We start from the raw sequence: 23465 nt of genomic DNA on the forward strand, positions 1-23465 counted from the left end.
CTGTCGCTGAATTTGCCAATAAAATCTATTTACTACAGTGTCCGTGTTTCGCTTGGAGTGACTGTATGCTTGAATCCGAATTACAAGCATTAAGTGACGAGTAGCCTAACACTTGTAGCTTTGTTTAACACATGTCGACAAGATGTCACTTAACGGGGCGGATTCTTTTTGAATTACCACATTTTCTAGATATAATCTCTTTATCGGCTTAAATTGTTATTGCAAAGATTAGAAGATATTCTGATTTAAAACCTTATCATATATGATAAATAAATCATTTACATATTTGAAAGAAATTTAATGGGAAACGAATTGAAAAATTTGATATATTTTGCATAATTTGTTCAATATTATTCAAGAACACGCTTTTATTTTCAAATATATATAACGAAAAACTCATAGTTTAAAAAACAAAAACGCATGCAAATGAAAAAGTAGTAGTCATCGTAAATAGATAGAAAAATAAAATCAAAATGTACTGAAAGTAAACTTGTTTGTTGTTACAAAAACACTGGCGGCATGTTCATAAGCGAAGGAAAATAGAAGAGAAAAAGTTATTGCCAAATATACTTTCAGATCTGTTTTAATGGGGCGCTGTACGTAAAAGCGACCCAACTCGTAAAACTGATCTAACACAAACCGTTTAAAGCAATCGTGCAATAAACTTGATAGAAATATTTCAAAAATTACGACCGATAGAAAATACGTCAAACAGATAGATAAACAGACAGACAGATAATCAGGTTTAAATCAAGGACATTCGTGGAGTCAATAGATACAGCAAAAGAAAGGGCTGCTTTTAGTCCTTGAGAAGGACTTCGAAGGACCATTTACGCAAAGTAGTTTTAAATCGTTCAATTGTGCTTTCATACATTCACACAAGTTTTGCAAACCTTGCACCACAACTGGTTTAATAATGCAATAGCAGGCTGATCAACGCTAATTGACATAAATTAATAAAAAACAAAAAAAGGAATGCTTGACATCTATTATTATTATATTTTTTAAACAGTTTTTGCAAATTACACCCACCACCAGATACGACCCTCAAGAAATCGAAAATTTTTATATGAAACATTATGGAAATCGAAAACAATCACATAGAGTCTTTATTTTTTTAACATGTATTCAGTACAATGTAAAAGTAACGCATTTAATAAAATATAAAAATAATAATTTCATCATAAATCTAATTGGATGCTCTTATCCCTGCACTTATCACTTACCAAACGTTTTATGTTGTTTACATAAGATGTTGAAGTAATTGGAAGAGCATAAAAGTTTTTTCGTCTCGAATAATACTAATTCATAATGTAGACACTAGGCTAATGGAGGGAGAATTGTTTAAATTTATAGTATGACCCATTAAGTATATTACCACTCACCTTATTGTGTTCACCATAAAATTGTTTAGTTAAGAGACCATAAATTCCCAGGCCATTAATAACCCAGATCAAAAATATCCCATGAATTAACTGTGTTAATATATAATAAGCGTGATATATGTTTGATGATCATTTGGGTTTTAATTTCAATTTCCCTTAGTGGTCGTATTCGTATATTCCTCGATAGTATAGTGGTCAGTATCCCCGCCTGTCACGCGGGAGACCGGGGTTCAATTCCCCGTCGGGGAGGGCTTGCAACGGTTTTTTTTTTCTTTATGCGTCGCACAAAACGAACTATTTTTGTGATCGATTCTTCCACAACTTCATTTTTATTGCCTTTCAATCAATTCATCAATACTAATGGTGACGTTACAGTTAATTCTTTTATAGAATACTTTCCCAAAATGTGTTCGCAAACTTGCACTTTGGCGACTTACTTTTCAATTGCGTAAACTTTTTATATTTTCAAATGCTTGTACATGTGTGCGTATGGTTAGTAGTTTTTAATGAATTTTTTTTTAAGACGTTTAACTAATCTCCTTGGGGAGTTTAAAAAAATCACTAAACAAATTGAATTAATTTTGATTTATTTTATTGATAAACTAATTTAAACACGACCATCCCAACATCCTCGATAGTATAGTGGTTAGTATCCCCGCCTGTCACGCGGGAGACCGGGGTTCAATTCCCCGTCGGGGAGTGGTGCTGAAATGCTGCATATTTATCTTTTTTTTTTTATCAAATGCTTCTAAATTTTCTTTAATAAGCAATCATTCGGAGAAAATAGTTCAAAAAGATTATTGAAGAGATGTAGAATAGCTCTACGCAAACGCATGCACAGTTTAAGTAAAGGGTATTCGATAAACTATTGGACATTTAACTTTTAGTTCCAACTATGCTATCGCGCGCCGTTTCGCAATGCGTTGGTTCTTTGAAACTTTTTCAATGGAAACACAATGTATAAAATGTGTCGCAACCGTCCTATTTGGCTAACTCAACAAAAACCATCTCAGAAAATTACATTACAATAAAAAAACTATAACCATATCAAGCTAGTGAAAGTATTGGCAGAAACTTTAAAATAAATATTGGCTTAGTGTCCGTCAATCTAAGACCAATTACTGATTTGAATAAAAATCGTATTAGTTATTTATTGCAGTGCTATCTTTGTTTGACTTCGCGGGGAAGTTAAGTTCTCTAACATACACTTTAATGCGAAGAGTGACATTACGTATCTCGTTGCGAGAATATCTGTATCATTAGTCTTTCCTATACTCTACCATTTGAAATTTGGTACAGAGATATATTTTGATCCAAGGACGAACACTATTAAAAATGGTTCAGATCGGTCCACATTTTCGATAACTCCACACCCTATTCTGGAAAGTCCTTATATGGAAAAAAAATTGCAATTTTCCAAATTTCTCAGCAAAAGTGCTTCAGCAGTAGAATTTCGGCATTTTAAATTGTTATGAAAACTTTGAACCGGCGGGGGCAAATTTTGCATCCCCTCTCATATAACGAAAACTGACGTTCTTACGATAAAAACATATTCAAATAATTCATGATGAAAATTATATCGTAATAGTAATTTAACGTAAAAAAATTAGCGGTGCCAAAATTAGGCGATCTCGGCCCTATCCTATGTGAAGTTGTAAGAGTTTCACCAAAATTGATCTCTAGCAGGGCAGCAAAGTCTAAATTTTGATATATGGTGATGACAATTGACCCATAATAGTAATTTGACATAAAAAGTGATACAAAAAGTACCTCAGTTTATAAACCTCTTGAGCACAACCGTTCTAACGGAAGCCAAGACTTCATTTGCAAAGAGGTCTAGTTTTTAATATACAGTCCCAGCTCTTATGAAAACAAGGTACAATTTTTGTGTTCTACAACAAAGATAAAAACTGTGTTCGACAATATGGTGTAGGATATTTAAAGGTCGGCCTAGTCCAACACCGCTTCTTTTTTATAAATTTTTCAATCCTTAGTTTTTTTCTATCTGTTTACTGACATTTTATTTTCAGTTCGAATAAAATTAGTTTTGACATGTTTGATATAAGAAATTCGAGAAACGAACAAATAAATCAAGTCAGTTTTGTCAAGCGCATAGGACCTGTTTTACGACCTCTCGATATCGGAGAATATCTCATTGGGAAACTTGAATTTCATTACATTTGCGATGGGTATGTTCCTCCTTAAATGAAACCAAAGATTTTTATGCATATGAATTTGTACTAGTGTGCATCATGCATGCAGTGAGTGGGAAACGGAAAAACTAATGATTATGAACGAGAGTATAATCTCGGAGAAATATGCAAAACAATGAAATAGAAATGTGGCTACAGCTGATAAAGCATATTCAGCAATAAAAAACCCTTCCAATTATCCTAAGCATACACACATGTACACGTATGCATACACTTCGTTATGTAGCTCCTAATGGTCTTTGTATTAGAGTTTCATCCAATTAAGGCTCCAGACAGTATTAAGCTTATATGGCTTTCGTTACGGCTGTCGATAAAGTGGCAGATCTTAGCGCCGCCGTTATGTAAGTAGAGAATTCGGTACACATAATGCTCTTATGCATACACATCCGTAAAATTTTATAAATTGTATGCATCTAATATGCAAAACGTGTATACATACATATGTATATATGGAAATTATTTCCTTAGTAAAGAATAACAAGCAGTAAAAGGAAAATTTAATAACAGTTTAATAAAGTTCAAAAAGAACATTCATAGTGGGCTTGGCGAATATCTACACCATGCGCCTCAATAACCGTAAAGTGTTTTTATTTGCTAATATAAGAATAAAGTTTGCCAAAAAGAAGAAGATAAGAACGCATGAAAGCCTTTAGTAATTTGTTCTATTAAAAATAATTGCAGCAAACTTTGCATCGCAATGTGCTTACATTATTGAGGGAGCCTTCAATATTCTCGGGCATTTCTGCGTTCTCAGCTGAACACAAACATATATGACGGAATATGGCGACCAGCTTCGATTCTCCGTAATATGGTTTGGGCGACTTGTTTCCAAATATACGAAGGCGAAGTGAAGTGGGCGGGGAAGACTGTGGGCTGCCAAAATTTCCTTCTCTGATACTCGGTTTTAAATGGATTGCATTGTGTTCTTGAAACGCCTGCCTGTAAGGTATTCCACTTAATGCTACAAATATATATAGGATGAAATTTCTTTACGTATGTTATGTAATCAAATGGTGAAGGGGAGCTATCACAGCTGCTGAAGAGCGTGCAGATAATACCAATAACTCTTCAGCAGTCCTTGGCAGCTGCCTTTTTCTCGAATGAAAAATTTCATTCGAAAGATCTTTATAGCATTATTTACTTAAGTTCTTAGTCGTTGTCGTAGCCTTTCTCGCAGATGATATTGACCTTTCAGTTATGCGAATTGTCTTTGCATTAATTCCCCGTTATTTAGATATTTCCCAAGCAATTCGATGTAGCATTTTAAACTTGGTCATACTTCAACGAAGGCGCTCTGTTCTAATATATATATTATTGTATAAAAACTTTGCTTCAATAAGCTACTATTGGTACTAACTGACAAGATATTCCTTTAAACCAGTAAAATGTCAAGGACTTTTCGTATTTTTGTTGCTGTTAATTGACAGCGATTTGACTGGTTGCTCTTTCGTTGTATGGGAAACAATTCTGTTAAAAGTTTCTTGATATGACTTCACGTTGTGTAAACATGTAGAAGCAAAAGAAATCTTCCCATTTATATGTCTGCGTAGTCTATTAATTCTTCACATAGAGTATGTACTTTACAGTGTTAAGCATTTTGTATCCATTTTATCGCCACATTGACTTAGCTTTGTCGACGTTTTTACGAGGCACGGAGTAGCTTCCAGACGTTGCGCGGACGTGTTCTTAAGTGTTCCGTTCTTATCATAGGCGATTGTTATTAGAAAAGTACCACAGGTGAAATTCTTTTAGTGAAAAGGAAAGTAAATGACTTTAAAAAGTGCGACAGTGCATCTGATCGATTTTAATTAGATATAAAGGCGGGAAAGGGCGGATCTCGTTCTTCTTGTTTTCTTCTCTTTGGGTTTAACCGCTTTCGTGTTTAATTGAGGGTCGTTCAGCGCCACGCAAGCAAATAAATAAAAGAAAGTGATCAAATCGTAGGAAGACATTGCCAACTATTGCTGTTATAAAGCAACCCTGTACGGGAGTATTTTAAAATATCAAGCAAGAGCAAGAACTAGTTTTACGTAGCATAGCTAAGGGCGACAGTAAATAACTAAGCAGTATTGGTCAACCATCCACCGACCCAAGGCCGCGGAGAGACAAAGATTAACAATGAAGAAAGTACAAAATTGTAGAAAATAACGCCGACGACAGCAACATACAACAAGGCCTTTATAAACACACACGTACACAAATAGATATATACGATAGATACAAATATACACACACGAACATACGAACACACACATGCACATCCAAATATACATACACACCTACACACACACACAACATAGGAGAAATTCACATACATATACATACACGCATACACAAGTTGATATGTACAAATAACCCGACATACAAAACATACTGACTGACTGACTGACTGACTGACTAAGCATTGATCCACAACCTGTTCCATTATGTCAGTTCTGATGAAGTAGCGTGTCCTTCTGTGACTCACAATTTTCTTGCTGATTTGTGTTCTATTGTGTGTGTTGTGTTGAAATTCAAATGTAAACATTTTGTGTTGTGAGTACACAATCATTTATCTTTTTATTACATTACATTCTTTCAGAAAGCATTTCGTACAGCATATGAAGACATTAGCTGCCATAAAAGGCAGAAAGAAATAAAGGAGTGCTCAGCAGGTGATTATTTAAAAAAAAAAAACAATTAAGAATAATGTAGCTGGGCCGGGCGAGACCAACTGATATATCGCTAAAAATATCTCGTAAGATTCAAACTACTTTATATATATACGGCTTTATACCTATCACCCATAAGCGCTATATTAATTCTGTCAAAACGCCCGAAAGAAAGCTTCACAAACACCATAAAATATATATATACTCCTTCATTCATCAAATTCTGAATCGATTTAAGTATGTCCGTCTATCTGTCCATGTAATGTTTTTGCGAAATATTGATAATAAAACGAAGCTATCGACTTCAAATTTGGATAGGAATACTGGAAGTTCTTTGCAAGCAGATTGGTATTGGAAATGGGACAAATCACTCGAAGGATATGATCACTATAAAACGTAAACCGAGAGCACTGGTGTTTACAAAAGCAAAAAAGAAATTGTTTTTTTTACTCATTATGCATAAATTACAGTAGATAAAGCTGTAAAAGTCTTCAGACACACACATTACCTGGGAGATCCTATAATGCCTGCACAAAACTGACAATCATCGACAAGACCTATGCAATACACTGCTGTTTTAATCCACATATAATATGATGTATAAGATTCGGCACAGATGAACTTATTTTTGGAATTCAAAAGAGAGAATATAAAGATAAAGCTCGCGGAACAAGAGACATTCCCGCATTAGCTTATTGTAAGTAAATATTCATTGTGTGTAAACTAATAGAATTGATTCGCCTCCTCTTTTATTTACAATTAGATTCTTACAATACCGTGAACAATAACATGCAATCGATATCGATAATAGCGATGAGCATGAATAATGGAGCAAAAATCCGTTTTCTGGTCAAAATATTTAATTTAATATCTTTCAATGCGTTTTCCTTTATCAAGCAGATCTTTAATTGATTTAATTTTATTTCGCGGTATATGTTGACGAAACTTAAAATTTAATAAACCATAAATAAAATCAATTTCAGTTTGCTTGTCGAGCGTCCCTTCCGGTAGTTTAGCTAAGAGAGCACGTTTCTGCAGCACAAAAGTATGGATAGATTGATACTCGGTTTGTTTTGTTTCAAAGAATTCCTTATAGATTTGATAAGCAGGTTTGATAGGTGAGAAATTTTCACGTAACAAAGTCATAGCATTTTCCCATGTTTTGAATTCGCGATGTATCCCCTTCCACCATATGAATGCTAAATCGTGCAATAATAGCGGTAAACCTTTTAAAGCATCTTCATTCGTAATTTGTTCCATATTTTTATACGTTTCTATCGCATCTATAAACTCTTCCACGTCTTCAAACTCCCGATATCCCGAGAAGCTGTCCGGACAATTGCTAAAACTGCCTTTTGATTCAACTTGATGAACATCTTGTTTCAAACGTGGCGTCAAGCAATATAATGTCTCGCTTAATATGCGAAATTGCTCATCTGACATCCTTCCTTCCTTCTTTCCATCCGTCATTGGACACAGTTTGTGCTTATTGTCATCTAAAGAGAAACTAACTGTTTGCAAAACAGAAGATTTTCTTGTTTAAATGCCATTATTGTCTAAAACAAGAGAGAAAAATATTAAGAGCTTATGATTTTTATAAGAGAATGAATTGAGGAATGCAATCATCGAAGAGAAGCGGAAAAGAGAAACTTGTTAAGAGAGACTATTAGGTAAACTTTTTATTTATGATGTAATTGACCGGCTTTTAACAAATACACTCAACTCTTTTTTACAATGTCTTTTTTTACACGATTTTGAAATAACACGTTTCCCCAATGGTAGAAAATACACTTTTTTACACGAATTTTTTATTCTAGCACGAACCAAAAGATAAAAAAAGAAATTTAAAAAAAAAAGTTAGTGACATTAACATGGGAAAATTTAATTATGACGTCAAGAGGTATTGGGATTTTTATTGAGTTGAGGAATATCAATGACTAAAGTAAGCACGCCTCAAATAGCCGGGCAAGCCCACGCCGGCATTATTTTATTAAAAGACAAATTTTACTTAGGAAGCAAAACTTCCGTTCCTCATAACCTAATATCGAGAACAATATAACAATAAAAAACCGACAGAGGCTGCCAACGAAATTCTTCTTCGCACACGTCTACTAACGACAGCATTTTTGGTCCATAAACGTGAACGTTTGTTATCAAGTAGCGATGAATGGTTGGAAAACTTATTTTTACTCTTAATATTAGTTCAAATTTTTATATCTTCTATAACACTTATGGGCTGAATTTTCACTAACTCTGATATTTTCTTTTGTAATAAAAACGAGTTGCTTTGGATCTTACTGTCTTCGCACGCTTTTCTGAAAAAATATTTGCAGTTTTTTCATCTGACCCGACTTTCATACCCTACATCACCTGTGGAACAGAGTATATTAAGTTTGTGCCGATATATATAACACGAAGAAGCGCTTAAGACCGCCCCTTTTTTTATTATATCGATCGGTTCAGAGGCATAATCTGAATTGATCTAAGCATGTCCGTCCGTCTGTCCGCCTGCTGCCTGTCCTTGTAAATTTTGCTCAAGTTACAGGTCGCAAATTTTGAGATATTTTGATGAAATTTGGTACAGTGACGTTTTTTGACCCAAGGACGAACACTATTAAAAATGGTTCAGATCGGTGCACTTTTTCGACCATTCCACACCGTATTCTGGAATGTCCTTATATAGAAAAAAATTGCAATTTTCCAAATTTCTCTATGTCTAAATAGTAGAATTTCGGCATTCTAAATTGGTATGAAAACTTTGAAGCGGCCGGGGCTAATTTTGCAATCCTTCTCATATAACGAAAACTGACATTCATACGAAAAAAACATATTCAATGCTTCATGATGAAAATTGTGTCATAAAAGTAACTGAATATTAAAAAATTAGCTGTACCAAATTTAGACCATCTCGGTCCATTTTTTGGATCCTACTATAGTAAGGATTTTCACGAAAATCGATCCCTTGTAGGGCAGAAAAGTCCAAGTTTTAATATGTGGTGATGAAAACTGACCCACAATATTTGAAAAATTTCATACGAAATAAGATATAATTATTGTATTCTATAATAAAAATAAGAATTGTGTTGAACAATGTAGTATACGGTACTCAATGGTGGGCCTTGCCTGACTATAATTTTCTTATTTGTTTAAAGATAATGAACAAACCGCTAAATTTGCCATATGCCGCATGGTTTTCTAAGGCACGCATCCGCCGTGTAAAAACAGAGTTGGGTGTAGTTATTGCCTATTTTATCAATATATTAACTAACTTTTAAAATTTATTCTTGGAAAAAGCTATATGAAGAACTAAACTTGTTTAAGTTGCTATCAAACAATTTATACCCATTATTTGAGGATCAAGTCGTTATAGAAATTACGTGCAGAAGGACCGATTTTAGATGATTAATTGTTGTACAAGGTCTGTTAAATGAATTTCAACATCAATTAAAAAAATATTGTGGAATTGATTTCAATGTGGGTTTTAGAATAATTTAAGCGATGGACTACTTGCGCAGTGCGATCCACTGGGACTGGGATTCGAACCCGCGACCAACAATTTTGCAATCGCGAGTCTTATTTCCTCCGCTTTACGAGAAATAGAATGAGACCAGCAATGCATTAACGAGTAAGAAAATTATATTCGGTCGGGACCGAATTTTTTATACCCATCACCATTATCATAGCAAAGACAAAAAATAAATAAATAAAAGAACTAAATTTTCATGCCCTTTAATAGAAAGCGCACTCGGCTGGTTTTTGCTATTTTCGAAATAAAAGTTTTCGTTGTATACGCGTGCGGGCATTGTAAGCGTGTCCTTGGAAACGTTAAAGTCAATTCCAAATTCTTTTCCAAGTTTGTAGGCGATCTCTTCATTTTCGATAACGTTTTTCGATAATGTTTACCAAAAATAATGCACAGTTGCGCAGTCAGACAGGTGGACAGGTGAATGGACGGGCATGTTTAGAGTCAACTCAAATCTGAAACTGTCCAAGCATTTATATACTTTATGGAGTTTTTGAAGCTTTTTTCTGCGCGCTATAAAGGCATTCAAAGGAAAATTAAATTTTGATACACTACAATATTGGGTAGGCGTAGTTACCTTGTCCCATTTTTATATAGGCCCTACAGGAGCGCCCATAGAATATGCTTTCAAAACATTGTACATTTATCTGCTACAGTTTATGAGTAATGAGCAAAAAATCAATTTTTTGTTCGTTTGAAAAACAGACGTGTTCTCAGTTTACATGGTACTGCGGCCGGGTTCTTCCACCGATTTACTCCATTTTCAATTCCAACCTGCGTGCAAGAACTTCCAATGTTTGTGCCAAATTTGAAATCGAAACCTTCATATTTGCGGCCAGGATAATGTTTACACCAAACATTACAAAGACGGACAGACACTCAGACAGACGAACGGTCATGCTTAAATTGATTTAGAATGTAATGTTGATCAAGAATATGGATACTTAGTGGGGTATCTGATGATTCCCCCTGGGCGTTGCAAACGTTCGCACAAAACAAATATACCTCTCACCCTTCGGTGATGGGCATAAAAATATACAAAATCACCACATTTTGAAAAATAATTCTATGAATTCTCGAGCACACATACCCGATTACATATCAGCAATGCGTTTATATTAAACTGCAATGAGGCATTTTAAGAAACATTAAATATATCTCTCAGGTAAACGTTTAAACTCAACTAAAATACTTAAATAATCTAGTCATACCATGCAATTGTTTCATTCTAATATATGGAAGAGCGAAACTTCTATTTCAGTTTTCTCCATTCCAAACTGAGAACTCACTACAAGTGTAATTTTCATTGAGCAAATCATATTGAATTTTCGATGCCAAAGAAAATAGTTCAGATACAATTTTTCTTTTTCTATACGAGAAACGAACAAAAAATAACATATCTAGCGATATGTACTCTACGTTAAGGTCTGTCAGCATTTAGGTACTTATTGAAGCTCAAGAGACTTTACAATGCCTATACACATTCTCTCTCATACTGTCTTTACGATGTACTTAAATTTTATCAATTCACTTTTATTACTTAAAATGCTACTTAAGGCATTGTATGCATTCTTGCTGTATGTTCGTTTCCATGTTTAATGCAAATCACTCACCATTCTGCAATTATATTATTATTTAAAATTATGCTGTGGTTGCCTTAGCAGGAATATTTTATTTGTCATTTTCCTTGAATCACATAGAAACAATGACACAGAAAGTGATTATGAATAACGAAAACTGGATCTATCTCAACTCCTTCTCGGATGTTACAAATATCCGCATAAACTTAATATGCTCTTATACCTTGTGCGAAAGGTGGGAGTCGTTCAAAGAGTGCGCACGTTGAGAATTCTATCGTCCTACTGCACAGTTTCAACGTCAGCGGTAGCGATCTTGGCAGGAATGTTGCCTATCGAGCTATTAGTGAAGGAGCAATTACGTATCCATAGCGGCAAGCAGGGAATGTCAGCGATGTCTGGTGATCTAAGACTACTATCCGACAGGGCATGTTGACAGAATAGCAACAACGATGGGAAGACGACCCGAAACGAAGACGAAGCCAAACACAAGAAAACATAGGGAAATTTTTCTTAAACCAATTTTTCGCTAGTCATGGACAATTTCCGAGTTATTTGTGCCTTTTCAACTTACAAACAAATAACGCATGCGACCTTTTCTACGGCATAAAAGACGACATGCAGCATGCTGTTTCCTTCTCTCCGGCTAGGGTATGTTTGAGAAACATTTTTATCGGATCTCTGGAAATAGCAATTATCTTAGGTAATATGCTAGCGGTCATGTTAATGTACTCCAAGGTCGTTTTTTGCAAGACATGTTTCGATATAAAGCCACACAAAGACGATATCAGAACGCCTAATCCCAAGGCAGCACGAGAAGCGTAGGATGACATGGTGGGTATGAAGAATCCATAATTCTTTATCTCGACGTATTGCGAAAGGGATTCCGAGCTGATTTTGATCCTGATGTGGTACCTTTAGTTGGCAATGCGTTGCCACAATGTTCGATAAAAAAATATACATACATGTATATACCGCCTGCAGGACAAGTGATGTAGGGTATAAAAGAAGTCTATAAAGTATTGTGAAGAAGTACGAGTAGCCTTGACCTGCAAGTAAGGTCGATGACGAGGACAAGCTAGCACATGATATTTAGAAAAGTTACAACTCCGTCTTATCAAAGCAAGCTTTTCGAATACATCTAAGAGATTGGCGTTAACGATTCGACTCACGTTAAATTCATTTCGCTTGCACTTGTTTTCGTTTTTCATTCTCATTTACTTGAATTTCACAACATGAAGCATTTATTAACGATTTTTTTTCAACGAAAGAAAAAAAAAAAAAATAGGAAAATAATTCGTATATAAACGCTTGCATATGAATTGAAAATTTTAGTCTCTTGCGATGTTTAATTAACACAACACAATCATTTTAAGCAGGGGAACCAATTCGAGAACATTCAATAATAAAATCTGTCTCTCTTCTTGATAGGGAATATAAATCATATCTTATCTTATAAAAAAAAAATCTCTCTTATAAGAGATATATTATTGATAGTTATCAAGTGGAGTAATCAATGATTCAATGAAAAGGGGTTTACAGTGTGCATAAGTAAGTAAATAGGATTCTATTAAAATGGCCCAAGTTATACAAATGACTACCGAACAATTGCAACAATTGATCGAGTCCGTGCGCACTTCTAATCCTACAGCATCTGCCGGTTTAACGGTATCTACTCAATCTAAAGGTAGCTTCAGTAACTGTACAGCCTCTTTTGATGGTCAACGTGATCATGAAGCCGTTGAGGAATTTATTACTTCGATTGTTACGTATAAAGAAGTTGAATCGATTAGCGATGAAGATGCTTTGAAAGGTGTACCTTTATTATTCTACGGCTTGGCATCGACTTGGTGGCAGGGAATTCGAAAAGAGGCTAAAACTTGGAATGATGTTTTATCACTGATACGCGAACATTTCTCTCCCACCAAGCCGGCTTATCAGGTTTATATGGAAATTTTTGAAAAGAAACAAGACGATAAAGCCGCTATCGATACTTTTGTGTGCCAGAAACGTGCTCTGCTGGCGCAGCTACCAGACGATCGTCATGATGAGGAGACTGAATTGGACTTTATTTACGGTCTTGTTAATATTAAATATCGTAAACATATTGCACGCCACGATATCAAGAACTTTAAAGACTTACTGGAAAAGGGGCGCATTATAGAGCATAATAATTTGGAAAGCGAAGCGAACGGTGGTGGTTACGTAAAAGGTGCAAAACGCACAACAATACGTTGCACATATTGTAATTTTCGCGGTCATAATCAATATCAATGTCGAAAACGGAAGAGAGAAGAAAATACTACTGAAGACTACGCAGTTCCTAAGAAAAGACATTACACGGGAACAACAAAAACAACTTCAGTATAATAACGTTATTTTAAATGAGCGATGATGTTTTACGTCATCTCTACTTCTCTCCTCCCCAAGATGACAAGAACAGTTAGTTTTACTAGGTTAAGAAGATTTGTTCGCACTTTACTGCAATTTGTTAGAGGAAACATTTTCAGTTCGAGGAGAAATTTTTCAAGTTTTTTGTATTGAAATTTCTCTTGAATGGTAAAGAGCGAATACCTATAGTGAACACATTTGATATTTCGACTCTTTGAAGAAAACTTAGCTATTGAATGAGTTACAAGCAAAGCGAGGGACGATGAATGCAATGAAAGTATAATGTGTTTGCCTTAATGCTACTATTAGAAGAATTATTCATTTTCTTTTGTCATTGTTCGCATTTTATGCACTACACTTTTCCTTTTATTAAAGAATTGTAGGCGACATAGTTACATACGTGCATAGGCCTCGGTTTCGTTATATTTATTTATTATTAAGAATTTATTCGATATAAACTAAGCCTTTCATTAAGTTAATTTTTTTTTTCTTTTTTGTTGTTCGAATATTAAGATCAAAATTTACAGAAAAAATTGTTATTTAATTCAGTAAATTTGAATTTTTTTTTTAATATATAATATCATTATTATTATTAATATTGCTATTAAGAACAACGTTGCTAATATGTATTAACATATATAAAATTATATTTGTATATATATAAATTTAAATAATTATATTGTTTGCATATATACATGTATGAAAGTATTAATAATTAAACTAAAAAATTATTTTAATAAAATTGTTTTTATAGAAATTACAAAAATGTTGGTAATATCAGCGACAACGAAATAACAAGATGGTCCAACATTTTGTTCAAAATTCAAACCTGAAAATTAATACGGGCTTGCTGTGTTTCTGTTCTGTTAATCACTGCAGTAACGCTGTTAATTAGCAGCCCATTTACTGCTTGCTCTTTTGGGTTAAGTGGTGGGCCATCTTTTCATTTCGCTGCTTCTGAGAATGCATTTTCAAAATTTTTTATACTTTCCCACATATTCTACCGCCTTAAAGGAAAAAAGCCTTCTGTGTACACATTTATGTATATACAAAATTGCATAAAAACCTCGACCAATATATATACTCGCACTAGCTTGTGGACAATAAAAGAGCTTTAAAGGAATTCGATTCGCTGTAACGATCGGCGTGGCGTGGTAAGCAATCAAGCAGTCTTTAATGCAACTACGATTCAACTCTTACATAAAAAGGAATCAAATTTGATCAAAATTTTTATTTCTAAAGCTTTTAGTGGCACATTTTATAGAACCGAGAGCCCGGTTTATAGCTGTCGACATCGCGTGCACCAAATAGTTAGTTAAAGAATGCATTTTTCCCGAGTCAAGTAACGCATTCATATTACGATTGAGTTTACTCGATATCGAGCAGTGTCTGAATTCTCTCTAATCAATTTCATAAAAACATTTTTTAATCAAACTCCTGTGGAGAGGAATGCTTAAACCTTCACCTTCAGCTCTTAAACCGTCACCTTTGCCTTCAAATAGAATAGACGAACTCTTATTATTACAGCTGAGCGAAAAACTGCTCATTTTTGGCTTTTGAAAACAGAGGCGTTAACAGTTTATGTGACAATGTAAACAAGTCCTGTCTCCGATTTGTTTTATTTTCAATTACGAAAGTTACCCGAAAGAATTTCAAATATTTTTAAGAAAATTGAAAACAGATATCTTAGCTATACAAAGACGGACAGGCCGGCAAAATCTTACCGATTCAGAATTTCAGACTAATTAAGAATATATACGCTTTATAGCAAGGACTTCCAATATTGTCAATAAAATTGAAGCAGATATGTTAATTTTGTAAAGACGGACAGACGGACATGCTAGAATTGACTTAAAATTTAACATTGATTAAGAATATGTATAGTTTATTTTTGCCATAATCGAAGCCGATATCTAAAATTTACAAAGACGGATAGTCATACATGCTTAAATCGTTTCAAAATTCGATATTGATTAAAAATTTGTATACTTCAAGGCATCCCTGTAGTTTTCTTGTGTGTTTTTCCAATGTTTTGACAAATTAAATGTATCTCCATCTTTCGGTAGTGGTAGATATAAACACCTAATATACGAACGCATACGATATATACACATATATATATATATATATATATGTATAACGCCTGCACGATTGTTTCTAAAGAAACTAAATTCTATTTTTTACTTCTACTGTGCTCGATCGAAATAAAAGATCTAAGAAGAGCATTTAAAAATGCACTCAACATTGAGTGATTAATTTCCCCGTCTATCCATCGCTAGGCTACGATGGAACAACCTCTTGGATAGAAAGAAATTTTTAATGTTTTTTACATATATTATAAACTTATCAATACTTTTGCTTACATTAAATACAAAAAGATATTTTACAACGATTGTCTATTATTATTAACTAATTTAATGCCTCTCTACGTATCGTCCCTTCTCTAATAAGTCTTTAAATGTTTTAACATCGTGACGTGCTATTCTTTGACGATATTTTAAACGTAATAAACCATAAATAAAATCAATTTCCGTCTCTTCGGTATGTCTGCCTTCCGGCAGTTTCGCTAACAGCGCCCGTTTCGTTAGCACAAAACTATCAATAGTTTGGGAATCACTTTGTTGGGTTTCGAAGATTTCCATATAAATTTGATAGGCCGGTTTCGTAGGCGAGAAATGTTCACGTAACAAGGTCAAAGCATTTTCCCATGTCTTCGCTTCACGACGTACACCTTTCCACCACGTCGCCGCTAAGCCGTTAAACAGCAATGGCAAACCTCTCAAAGCATCTTTATCATTGATATGTTCTACATCCTTATATGTCTGTACAGCATCAATAAACACTTCCACAGCGTCGTTGTCTCGTTGCCCGAAAAAGCGGGTCGGACAATTACTAAAACTACCTTTCGAATCGCTTTCATTGTTTTCCTCTTTTAACTGTGGCGCCAAAGAGCGTATAGTTTCGATTAAAATGCGAAATTGTTCGTCTGACATCTGTTTACCCGACATTATTAAGTTTATTCTTAACGGCCACCAAAGAGAAACTGACAAGTTGCGAAAAATTCAATTTGTTTTTTTTTTTTTTTTTTTTTTGTTAATTTCATTCTTATTCGTCTTACTAAATATTGTGAAATAGAATGAAAAAAAAATCAAATCAAATGAGTGAGTCATTGTCTATTGATTTGATTGTAGTCTTGTAAGAGAAACGAAAAGAACAATAATTGTCTAAGAGAGCTCTCTTTCTTTCTCTCTCTCTCTCTCTGCCTCTTTAGTCATACGTTGATGTCTTAGCCTCTCTACAAGTTACAGGTTGATATTGATATCTTATCAGAGTATTAATTAATTCATTTGAAATGACTTTGTTTTGGAAAAATTTGTCCTCTGGTCTTTAAAAAAAAAAATGAATAAAGTTTTATTTAATTTTTGAGAGAAAAAATTTCCATGTAATAATTGATGAGTAAATAAGAAAAATGAGTTTTTTTGTATATTTGCATATATGAGAAAATTATGCTTTCTTGCTGAAAAGCTGAGCTTTTAGGTTAATCTCTCTATCAAGGCATTTATAATAAATAACAACTTTTTTGAACATTTCTTCTTCTTCTTACTTCGATGAGCTAAGTCTCAACTTACTTTTAGTCCTGCAATTTATTATAATGATAACAATACTCTTAAGTTGATTGACCCCAGCTTTCTTAGCTGCTTAAGTAGAGTAAATAGATTATCTGCGAAAGGGCTCCCAATCCTAGTGGCTTTCATCTCCATATTCAAATCTATTTTTCTTTTGTAATTCATTGCGTATTATCATATGTATATTCAAGGTCATATAGTCGAACCCACAACGACAACAAGTTCTTATAAATTCCTGTGGATATATCAATCAGGAGACATACCCTATTTGTGTAATAGGATGCTGGTCATAGAAAAGTAAGGATAGAGAAGAAGAAAGCCAAGGCCGGAGCCTAGTGCGTGCGACCATTGAATGATTAGTCGAGATTCTTTGCCATCGGTCACTCGGGTGAATTGGTATTTCACCTTTGATATGTTAAAATAAATTACTTGGAAGTAAGCAAGGGGAGTCACTCTATATATTTCCGATTTCTTTTTACCTAAAGTTGTTGCTATATTGATCTACACAATGCGGGTAAAAGGTAAATTCTTTCCGCTGAAATTGGATGCTTAGCAAAACGTACCTCCCGCGACGAAGATTCGCATACGTCCGTCCGTCTCCCGTGAAAACAAAGAAGTAAATAATTCTCAGTTTAATTTCTTCGCACAACGCGGTATTCTCAGATCAATGGAGGCGCAGAAATTGAAAATGTGGGCAAGTGGCTCAATACCTATTTCGCCTCCAAACCGATGTCTGTAAGCTCTCTGATAAATGGTAAAAGAGTATAGATAATGATGATAGACGTTTACCCTATTAAGCTTTTTAGCAATTATATTTTAAATACAATTTAATTTTATTAATAAACCGAACGAATGTATTTTTACCTCTAATATATAGATATAATTTTAAATATATTAAAATCATAACATTTACTGTTAATTGTGGGCGCATTGTGGCTTCCTGGAACCACTTTTACATGACTCTCAATTTATTATCTTTAACTTTAAATGTTTGCGTACAATATAACTTTAAAAATAAAAAAAATAAAAAAATAGAAATCAATTGATTAAAAATAGAAAATTTCGCAATATTTTGCAATGGAATTCTTAGAATAGCTAACCACTGCGATTGCATGTGTAAACATGATAGTAATATTAGATTTCATCGAATCGCTACATGAAGAATGTTAAATACATGAAACTCAACTCCGGCGTGCTCTAGCTTTCCCAATATATTGCTTTTCTTTAATTCGTTGTAAAAAATCTCGGAACAGAAACTCTATGTTGTTGGTTATCCAAGTCAAGGAATTTCATGCGATTGTGAAATGATCTATTTGGATCAAACAGAATTCATGCTACATCGAATTAATTCTTTTACCTTAGTATGAGAAGAAGACTTTATTCAATATCTTGTTGATATTGGAATACTTTGGACATCTCATATCAATCCGGGCATTTATCCTTTTGCCTACGTAGCGAATTTTATTCAATTTTCCATGAAAAATATCTGCTTTATGTACTTAAACTAACTGTATGTGCATGTGTGCATAAAAAAACTGGTCAAGTTATCATTCTAGAGAGAGATTTTATTAACGCAAATTCTCTCTCTCAGTTCTCTCAAATAATGTTTACACTATCAGAAGTATTTTAGTATCTTAGTTGCGTCATTTGCCTTGAAATGCATAGGACCGAAAATCTTTTGCACGATATTTTAAATTAATTTATTCAACTGTCTAAGGTAACAAACTTTTTTCGATGATGTTGGAATCAGGGGATGGTTTCTATGTATGCGTCCACGGCGGTTGCATAGGTTATTGGGTTTGGTATAAATTCATGGAATTACTTTTCAGTTTCATTTCAGTTTGACACAACTTCCTGGAATTAATTTTCGGTCTGGTACTTCGTGGAATTATTTTATTCTTTTATTTTATTGGGTTATTGGGGAAGAGACGATTGGACGGAAGAAGTAGTGTAGTCTGTGAACGTTTGACTTGAAAATGAAGAACTTAGATACGGTGGGTAGGTTTGAGATTGCAAAAAAATTCCAATTTGGACTCTTCATTTTCAGTTAATTCCTCCTCAAACGGAGGATATTAAAAATTCGACGCATGCTAAAGTCCAATTTGTCTCTTATTTTATTTGCACTCTCATCTAGAATAATTTCACAATATGAATCATTTGCCATTAACTCTCGGTCGAAGAGCTAGAGAGTATATAAACCGGCGCATATGAATTGAAAATTCAGTCTACTGCGAGATTTAATGAACGCAACGACCATTTTAAATAATAGTTCCTGATTTTTAATTTAAGACATTCGCCAGTGAAATTTGGCTTTGTTAAAAGGAACTTTCTAAAAAAAAAAAAAAAAACTTTTAAAATCTGCTGCATATTCTGTAAAGTGATTTCTTGAGTGTGTCCAACTAGAAGAACTTCCTTAAAAATGGCTCAAACTGTACAAATGACTACCGAACAATTGCAACAATTGATTGAAGCTGTACGTACGTCTGCTATAGCTGCCGCTGGAGCGGCCGGTTCAACTGTAGCACCCAAATCGAAAGGTAGCTTTAGTAATTGCATTTCCCGTTTTGGTGGTCAACGGGATCATGAAGCCGTTGAGGAATTTATTACTTCGATTGTTACGTATAAAGAAGTTGAATCGATTAGCGATGAAGATGCTTTGAAAGGTGTTTCCCTATTATTCTACGGTTTGGCATCGACTTGGTGGCAAGGTGTTCGAAAAGAAGCTAAAACATGGAATGATGTTTTATCACTGATACGTGAACATTTCTCTCCCACCAAGCCGGCTTATCAGGTGTATATGGAAATTTTTGAAAAGAAACAAGACGATAAAGCCGCTATCGATACTTTTGTATGCCAGAAACGTGCTCTGCTATCGCAGCTGCCAGAGGATCGTCATGATGAGGAGACTGAATTGGACTTTATTTACGGTCTTGTCAATATCAAATATCGTAAACATATTGCACGCCACGATGTCAAGACGTTTAAAGATTTACTGGAAAAGGGGCGCATTATAGAGCATAATAATTTGGAGAGTGAAGCCAATGCCGATGGTTGCATAAAAGGTTCTAAACGCACAAAACGGTGCACATATTGCAACTTCCGTGGCCATACTCAGGATCAATGCCGTAAACGTAACAAGGAAGAAAATGCTGGTGATGACTAAGTCATTGCTAAACGAAAGGAACACAACAACAATAACAGCATAACAATAACTTTAAAATATGATGTCACCTTGAGAGAGCGATTGTTTTCTACGTCATTTTCTCTACACCTCAAAGATGGCAAAAACGGTTACTCTCTTAGGTTAATATTTTTCGCTGCGTAATTTATAATAATTTTCGGTAAAATTACTCAAATACTCTCTTATATCCAAATTAAGTGCTTTAGGAAAGATTTTTTATGCTTTTGTTTAGAAAAAAAGTTTTTTAATTTTTTTTTCAAACGTAAGCATTTTAAATTGTTTCCTAAATCATTTAGGATGGGGTAAGAATGTATAATTTCTTTTTTTTTTTCTAAACGCTGAGCTCCTAAGCACGGCTATTGGATATGAACGCCAAACCCTCCAACATTGCTATAGAAAAATGATTTTTAACAACAATAATGGAAATTTCTTTACAACCCCTACACTGTTTGTGGCGGTGTCGGTGGTTCCAAAACAATGTTAGAAATTATTTTTCTCTGCTCTGTCCTGGATATGATGATATTTCGATCAATTCGAACAATTTATATAAATATTTTGTGCAAGTGTATGATGTATGATTGTTTGGCTATTTTAACCGAAATTGAAATAAACGACGAGATGTCTTGAGCACATGCTAGAGGTGATTTGTACTCTTGAGAAGAAATTCTCCTTAAGAGAATATTTCACTCTTGCATGTGTTGAAAGATCTCTCGCTTGATTTACTTTCTCTTACGGTATAAGATAGCTTTAACAATTATGCGATTACACAAAACCCGTTGTATTTTTTTAAAGTTTATTGAATTTCCACGAAAAATTTCGCTTATAATTTAATGAGATTTTAGTAAAATATAAAATTTTCTAAAAATTTCTATTCTGCAAAATTTTTTGTAAAAATTACTATTTTGCAAAATTTTGTAAAAATTTTTATTTTTCGGAATTTTGTATAAATTTTAATTTTTGAAAATTTTGTAAAAATTTTTATTTTTGAAAATTTTATATATTACTCATTTTTCTTAGATAAGTAATTTTTCGTGGGTTCAAACTTTTTTTAAATACAGCAAAAAACCCCCCGTCGCCCTGAAGGATTCTAAAGACATTCTGGTCTAATTGCTATGACAATTATTTAGATATTTAAAAATTTAACTGAAAGCCTTTTCCAAGAATTGAAGAAGTTTCTCAAAAGTTTTTTTTTTTTGCTTTTTGAGAAACTTTTAAATTTTTTCGAAAGACTGGAAAGCAAGTTTTAAAATATCTTTATATTTCTATAGCTAGAAACTGTATGTTTTTATGAATGTTTCTGGGCGGCAAAAATTATTCAAAACATTCATTAAAGCTTCGTAAAGCTTATTGCATTGTACAACGATGGCTACCGCAAACGCCATTCGTACAATTGACACGTCAAGTATTTGTGTTGGATATTTCTCAAAATTTTTATACAGAGAACCACAAACCTACATAAATTACATGGCACGTCAGTCTCTCTTATATTAAGTTAAGTGCACGCTTTGATGTTATGCAAACCTCCGCACATAAAGGCTTACTTAGCTCCAACTATCACTTAACTAGAGTTCAAATCGAGATATTTACGAAACTAACTTTTTAAAAGAATATATTTTATATTGAGGTGTTTTTAAATTGACAAAATTCCAAGGTAATGAAGCGCCAATGGAGGTTAATTATGGCCCTTACAATTCATTTCATTGGAATACGAAATAGTTTCCATTTCTTCTCATAAGTAACTCTAGTTTAAGTCTTTCATTTTATTGCATTTCAAACAAATTGTAAACATTAGTACTTTTATTTATGTAAATTTTCTCAATTTTAATTATAAGTTTTTTATTTCGAAAAAACTGAAAAAAATAAATTTGCAAATATTTTACTTTTGCAAAACTCATGTGTTTTTATAACTCTTTTGCAGGGAATGGCATAGAGAGCATTTGTTATTTGCTTTGGTATAGGCAGTAGGGTAGACATGTAAGACATTATAGTCGGGTAAGGCTGACATTTAAATACTCTACACCACATTCTCTATAACAATTTTTATTACGAAAAGCAAGAATTGTATCTTTTTCTTTATAAAAACGCAACCTAATGTGGTACAAGTCTAATTCTTACATGAGGTAGTGTCCAAAAATAGGCGTGGATGTTCCAAATTTTGTAGACTTAACTGTTGTATGAAATTACTATTATGGCTCAATTTCCTTCACCACATATTAGAACCTTACATCGGTTATTAGGCTAAGATCCGAAAAATAGGCCGAGATGGTCCAAATTGGGTACAGTCAACTTTGTTACGTTAAATTAGTATTGTGATGTAATTTTCATCATGAAGCATTGAAAATTATAACTTTTTGTCGTATGAACTTCAGTTTTCGTTATATGAGAGGGGGTTCTAAATTTTCCCCCGCCGGTCGAAAGTTGTCTTACCATAGTAAAGGGCCGAAATACTGCTACTTAGCCGCACTTGCCGAGAAATTTTGAATAGGGCGTTATTTGGGGAGTTGTCGAAAAAGTGGACCGATCCGCATCAGTTTCAATAGCATTCGTCCTTAAAACGAAACACATCACTGTACCAAATTTCATCAAAATATCCCAAAAATTGCCGCCGGTAGCTTGAACACAAATTTACATGGACGGAAAGAGATGGATAGACGGAAAGACAGGCTTAGATCGATTCAAATTATGATTTCAAATCGATCGGTATAATAAAAGATGGGTCTATCCTAAACCTTTCTGGGTGTTACATACATCCGCTTTAATTTAATATGCCCTGTACCGTAAGTGATGTAGGGCAATTTTAACCTTTTACCTGTAGGAACATGCTGTTCATGGGAGCTTAGGAAAGTTGATGTTATTCCCAAAAATCCTATTCTTTTTCAACTGTTTCTGTTATAAAATGCTGCCGTGTGTTGGCATCT

General features: G+C 34.0%; 4 protein-coding genes and 2 non-coding genes across 6 annotated transcripts; 4 read left to right on the forward strand and 2 right to left on the reverse strand.

Annotated features, from left to right (window-relative positions):
* The first annotated feature begins 1562 nt into the window (after nucleotides 1–1562).
* Trnad-guc lies at nucleotides 1563–1634 on the forward strand. Its single transcript has one exon. It is a non-coding gene; the product is annotated as a tRNA-Asp (tRNA).
* Nucleotides 1635–2013: 379 nt separating this feature from the next.
* On the forward strand, nucleotides 2014–2085 carry Trnad-guc. The gene has a single exon. It is a non-coding gene; the product is annotated as a tRNA-Asp (tRNA).
* Nucleotides 2086–7102: 5017 nt separating this feature from the next.
* On the reverse strand, nucleotides 7103–7758 carry LOC119636759 (activity-regulated cytoskeleton associated protein 2-like). Its single transcript, XM_038032349.1, has one exon. It carries the CDS (start codon nucleotides 7717–7719, stop codon nucleotides 7114–7116), a length of 606 nt encoding a protein of 201 aa, XP_037888277.1. The 5' UTR covers nucleotides 7720–7758; the 3' UTR covers nucleotides 7103–7113.
* Nucleotides 7759–12695: 4937 nt separating this feature from the next.
* LOC119636521 (activity-regulated cytoskeleton associated protein 2-like) lies at nucleotides 12696–14215 on the forward strand. The gene has a single exon (XM_038031913.1). The coding sequence runs from the start codon at nucleotides 12925–12927 to the stop codon at nucleotides 13717–13719; it is 795 nt and encodes a 264-aa protein (XP_037887841.1). The 5' UTR covers nucleotides 12696–12924; the 3' UTR covers nucleotides 13720–14215.
* A 1838-nt stretch (nucleotides 14216–16053) lies between these two features.
* LOC119636570 (activity-regulated cytoskeleton associated protein 2) lies at nucleotides 16054–16815 on the reverse strand. Its single transcript, XM_038031978.1, has one exon. The coding sequence runs from the start codon at nucleotides 16746–16748 to the stop codon at nucleotides 16155–16157; it is 594 nt and encodes a 197-aa protein (XP_037887906.1). The 5' UTR covers nucleotides 16749–16815; the 3' UTR covers nucleotides 16054–16154.
* A 2799-nt stretch (nucleotides 16816–19614) lies between these two features.
* Nucleotides 19615–20961, forward strand: LOC119636573 (activity-regulated cytoskeleton associated protein 1-like). Its single transcript, XM_038031980.1, has one exon. The coding sequence runs from the start codon at nucleotides 19786–19788 to the stop codon at nucleotides 20527–20529; it is 744 nt and encodes a 247-aa protein (XP_037887908.1). The 5' UTR covers nucleotides 19615–19785; the 3' UTR covers nucleotides 20530–20961.
* The last annotated feature ends 2504 nt before the right edge of the window (nucleotides 20962–23465 follow it).

Source organism: Glossina fuscipes, unplaced genomic scaffold (assembly GCF_014805625.2).
Source record: "Glossina fuscipes isolate IAEA_lab_2018 unplaced genomic scaffold, Yale_Gfus_2 28, whole genome shotgun sequence".
Taxonomy (NCBI): Eukaryota; Metazoa; Arthropoda; class Insecta; order Diptera; family Glossinidae; genus Glossina; species Glossina fuscipes.